Below are 4,124 nucleotides of genomic sequence, written 5' to 3'. Positions count from 1 at the left end.
TATAATAATAATAAGCTATATAATAAGCTTAATTATAATTAATTTAATTATTATATTTTAATCTTATAATAAATACCTTAAAGTAATAAATAATATATTTTATACCTTTATTTTAAAAGGTAAGCTAATTTATATTATAAAAACTATAGCTTAATTTAAGATTATATTTATATTTTTATTTTTATTATATAAAGTAATAATTAAATTCTTTATTAAAAGCTATAAAAAAGACCTCTTTATAATAAATTAAAAAGTTATAATATTATTTTTATATATAAGATCTATAATTAGCCTTATTAAATTTAATAATAATATATATAAAATACTATTATTAGAATTATTCTTTAAAGTAGTAAATATTTTACTTTTTAAGAAACCTAATAGTTATATTAGCTTTATATTTTTTTACTTTAATATATAGCCTATTATAGACTTTACCTCTCTAATTAAACTAATAAGGCTTATATATAAGTATATAAGAAAGTAAGTAAAGCCTTTATCTTTAAGTAAGTATAAGGCTATACTAAAGGTTAAAAATAAAACTATATCTTCTATTAAAGAAGAATATAGTATTAAAAAGGAGGTTAAAATAGAGAATAATTTTACTTTTAAAGCTAAATTATTTACTTTAGAAAATAATAGTAATAAAAGTAATACTTTAGTAATATTAATAACCTATTAAGATTATAATAAAGCTTTTAAATAGCTAAAAGAGGAAAAAGAGATTATTAAATAGCTATAAGAAAAAGAAAAGACTAAAAGGAAAATACTCCTTATATAAATAAAGTAAGGAAAAAATCTATATAATAATTAGATAGTTATATTATTACTTTATATTATATATAATTGCTTTAATTACTATTAAATATATTAAACTTAATAATTAAATGCCTTCTAGCTATTTAGATTTACTATTATATCTTTAAGTATATTAATATTAATATTATATATTACTAAATAATCTTATATATAATTTATATTACTTATAGATATATCTAAAAGCTTAATAAAAGGCTTTTTCTTTAAAGTAATATACTTATTTAATTAAGCCTATAAAAAGAGATATATTAAATACTTTAGTTATATAAAGCTATTATTTAGAAAGTTATAACCTTTAAGGATAGTATTATAAATTATAATTATATCTTAAAGTAAATATACTTCTAAATTAATAAAATTGCCTTTAAAGATATTTAAAAGGGTCTATAGTTAATTTATTAGAATAGCTTTTATATAGCTTTTTATATTTATTACTTTTAGTTAAAAATAGAGATTCTAAAGTTACCTTAAGTTAATATAAGGCCTATTAGCCTATTTATATATATAGTATACATTTTATATACTTATAAACTTAATAAGCTTATATTATATAATTAGTATATAGAGATATAATATAGTAATATAGTTAGATAGGCAGTTAATTAAAAAATAGCCTTTAGTAGTAATTATACTAAAGTAATCCTATTAAGAGTTAATTATAATATAAAAGAGTAAGTATATATATATATATATTAAAATTAAGCCTTTTCTTTACTTAATTAAAGCTATTAGCTTTTAATCTTCTTATTATATATACTTTTACTATAGATCTAATAGTCTTTAAATTATAATAAGTCTATTATTAAATTGCTTTATTTATATACTTTTATTTATAAAAGGTAATAATATATACTAGCTATTAAAATAATCTTATTACTATAATCTAATTAAATAAGAAATAATATAATCTCCCTTTATTAAAGTATATAAAGATATTACTTAAAAATACTCTATAATATATTAGCTAATATACTATAATAGAACTATATAATATACTATAAATAAGTATCTATTATAGTATAAATCTTAATACCTTAAGCCTTTAACTTATTATATATATTAAAAGACTAAATAAAGTTAAAGCTAGCTAATACCTAACCTATTTAATAATACTTTATTTTATACTATTAATTAATAATATTTATAGGCATAAAGTCTTAATAATATAAATAGAGAGCCTTATAGCTTAAGATAAATTAATTCTAATATATATAAATATAAAGATATATATAGCTAAAAGTCTAAAGCTTTATATATAATTTATTTTTATTTTTAAAGAAATTATATAATTTAATCTTAATTATATTAGATATTTCTAATATTTAATGCCTCTAAAGACCTAGCTCTTATTAAATGCATTAAAGGCTAGTTTTTATAATAATAAAGCCTTTTATTTATAATTATAAGAGTATAAAATAGTTATTAAAGACCTATTTAAAAAATAATATTTTTATTTATTACTATAGTTACTTTAAGTCTTATATATATTATAGGTATAAATCCTATATATAGTCTTAAGGAGACTCTAAAGCCTATTACTATATATAATAATATAGTATTATATAGCTTACTTTAATATTAAGCTTATTTTAAAGAGAGTTTAAAATAGCCTTAACTAATAATTATTTTAAGTATTTCTATTATTTAATTTAAAGGTAAAATAGCTTAAGATTAACTATAAGGCATCTTATTATTATAGAGTAGCTTAAAGATATTTTATATTAATATAATAATAATAATAAAAAAGGAAAAAAGTAATTTTAAGTAATTTAATTATAAAAATAAAAGTGAAAATTATTAAGTATATAAGCATTTTACTAATATAAAAGTAGCCTTATAATTATATATATAGTAATATTATATATATATAAATATATATAGCAATTTATTTAAAGATAAAATAAAAAAAGAAAATTTATTTAATAATTAAAAGGTATTATATTACTTTATATATCTATACTAAAGTGCTTTATATATTTTAGCACTTATAATTATTACCCTTATTATACTATAAATCCTTAAAAATAGTTATAACTTTAAAGTTAAAGCTAATAGTAAATTATCTATTATAAATTAGTATAAAATAATATAATTATATATATAAATATACCCTTATATATATTTTTCTCTTTTTAAGTTTAATTATAACTTAAAAAGTTAAAGACTTTTAATTAATACTCTATTATAAGTTAATATAAAATAATATAATTATATATATCTATATACCTTTAAGTATATTTCCTTTTCTTTTTATTAATAGCCTTTTAAAAGATAGTAATAAGCTTAAAGTATATCTTATAATCTAAACCTTAAAATAGGTTATTATTACTATTACTATTAATACTTTTAATATTATTAATAGTATTATACTTATACTTATAAGATAAAGCTAAAGAAGGTTAATAAAGCTATATAGAAGAATATATTATATTATATATATTTATAAAAGAGTAAGCTATATCTAAATAGTTTTAATTGCAATTAGTATAAGTAATAATACTAAGTATAATAATATAGCTAATTAAAGTACTATTTTACTTTAAATACTTAATATATTCCTTTATATTACTATTTTTATTTATTACCTTATTACTAAAGAGGTAATAAAATATAGTATTATAATTCTACTTACTGCTAAAGTTAAAGATATAATTAATATTATTAAGGTTATCTTTCTTCTTTTTAATATATAATAAGAAAAGGTATAAATCTTATATATATAAGTATATATATATATATAAATAATATAATACTTACTATATTAGGCTTAACTGCTTTAAAGCCCTTAATAGAGATACCCCTTATAATATATATAAAAGCCTAAATAATAGCCTTTTTAGTATTTTTAAGTTATATAAGGTTATTATAATTAAATATAGCTATAATAATACTTAAGACTTTCTTTAATATAATTTTATAGGCTTATATATTAAATTCCTTAAAAAGATTAAAATTAAGTATAATAGATATAATAGATATAATAAGTATAGTAAGTATAATAGTATTTATAGTCTTATTTTTAGCTTTAGAGGGGATTATATTATTTTTATTATTTAAAGCTATAGTAATATACTTTATCTTAATAGCTTTAAGGGTATACTTTTTACTGCTAATAATAATACTCTTATAGGTAAAGGCTATTATATTATATAATATATAAAGGTAAATATATAGATTTAATAAGAAGTTAAATACTTTAAGAAATATATCTATTTAATATAAATTAGTTTTTTAAGTTTAAATTTATAGGTAGTATTATTTAATTATAAATAAGGTAAATAAGGTAAAAAGTAATATATATTAAA

At 15.4% G+C, this 4,124-nt stretch overlaps 2 protein-coding genes across 2 annotated transcripts, besides 26 other annotated features; one reads left to right on the top strand and one right to left on the bottom strand.

Annotated features, from left to right (window-relative positions):
• Positions 1 to 28: 28 nt before the first annotated feature.
• Positions 29 to 218: a repeat region.
• FPSE_07759 (uncharacterized protein) lies at positions 84 to 732 on the top strand (the record flags this gene model as incomplete). The annotated part of the gene is made up of 5 exons (XM_009260877.1): positions 84 to 119; positions 336 to 349; positions 481 to 506; positions 643 to 650; positions 707 to 732. Coding segments are annotated over 5 exons (110 nt in total), but the record flags the coding sequence as incomplete, so codon positions are not given.
• Positions 236 to 372: a repeat region.
• Positions 294 to 420: a repeat region.
• A 60-nt stretch (positions 733 to 792) lies between the features above and the next one.
• Positions 793 to 889: a repeat region.
• Positions 890 to 899: 10 nt separating this feature from the next.
• Positions 900 to 982: a repeat region.
• Positions 913 to 1,001: a repeat region.
• Positions 1,002 to 1,124: 123 nt separating this feature from the next.
• Positions 1,125 to 1,179: a repeat region.
• Positions 1,180 to 1,312: 133 nt separating this feature from the next.
• Positions 1,313 to 1,376: a repeat region.
• A 95-nt stretch (positions 1,377 to 1,471) lies between these two features.
• Positions 1,472 to 1,521: a repeat region.
• Positions 1,522 to 1,679: 158 nt separating this feature from the next.
• Positions 1,680 to 1,842: a microsatellite.
• Positions 1,843 to 1,919: 77 nt separating this feature from the next.
• Positions 1,920 to 1,965: a repeat region.
• Positions 1,966 to 2,010: 45 nt separating this feature from the next.
• Positions 2,011 to 2,051: a repeat region.
• A 16-nt stretch (positions 2,052 to 2,067) lies between these two features.
• Positions 2,068 to 2,146: a repeat region.
• A 61-nt stretch (positions 2,147 to 2,207) lies between these two features.
• Positions 2,208 to 2,294: a repeat region.
• Positions 2,251 to 2,311: a repeat region.
• Positions 2,312 to 2,435: 124 nt separating this feature from the next.
• Positions 2,436 to 2,473: a repeat region.
• Positions 2,474 to 2,524: 51 nt separating this feature from the next.
• Positions 2,525 to 2,628: a repeat region.
• Positions 2,629 to 2,660: 32 nt separating this feature from the next.
• Positions 2,661 to 2,699: a microsatellite.
• A 2-nt stretch (positions 2,700 to 2,701) lies between these two features.
• Positions 2,702 to 2,773: a repeat region.
• An 88-nt stretch (positions 2,774 to 2,861) lies between these two features.
• Positions 2,862 to 3,037: a repeat region.
• Positions 2,912 to 3,044: a repeat region.
• A 94-nt stretch (positions 3,045 to 3,138) lies between these two features.
• Positions 3,139 to 3,187: a microsatellite.
• A 31-nt stretch (positions 3,188 to 3,218) lies between these two features.
• FPSE_07758 (uncharacterized protein) lies at positions 3,219 to 4,028 on the bottom strand (the record flags this gene model as incomplete). Its single annotated transcript, XM_061988450.1, has 5 exons — positions 3,219 to 3,227; positions 3,405 to 3,411; positions 3,452 to 3,453; positions 3,577 to 3,619; positions 4,015 to 4,028. Coding segments are annotated over 5 exons (75 nt in total), but the record flags the coding sequence as incomplete, so codon positions are not given.
• Positions 3,229 to 3,267: a repeat region.
• Positions 3,532 to 3,568: a microsatellite.
• Positions 3,854 to 3,877: a repeat region.
• Positions 3,958 to 4,092: a repeat region.
• Positions 4,093 to 4,124: the final 32 nt, after the last annotated feature.

Source organism: Fusarium pseudograminearum, chromosome 4 (genome assembly GCF_000303195.2).
Source record: "Fusarium pseudograminearum CS3096 chromosome 4, whole genome shotgun sequence".
Taxonomy (NCBI): domain Eukaryota; kingdom Fungi; phylum Ascomycota; class Sordariomycetes; order Hypocreales; family Nectriaceae; genus Fusarium; species Fusarium pseudograminearum.
This window is presented reverse-complemented; position numbering and strand designations above follow the sequence as displayed.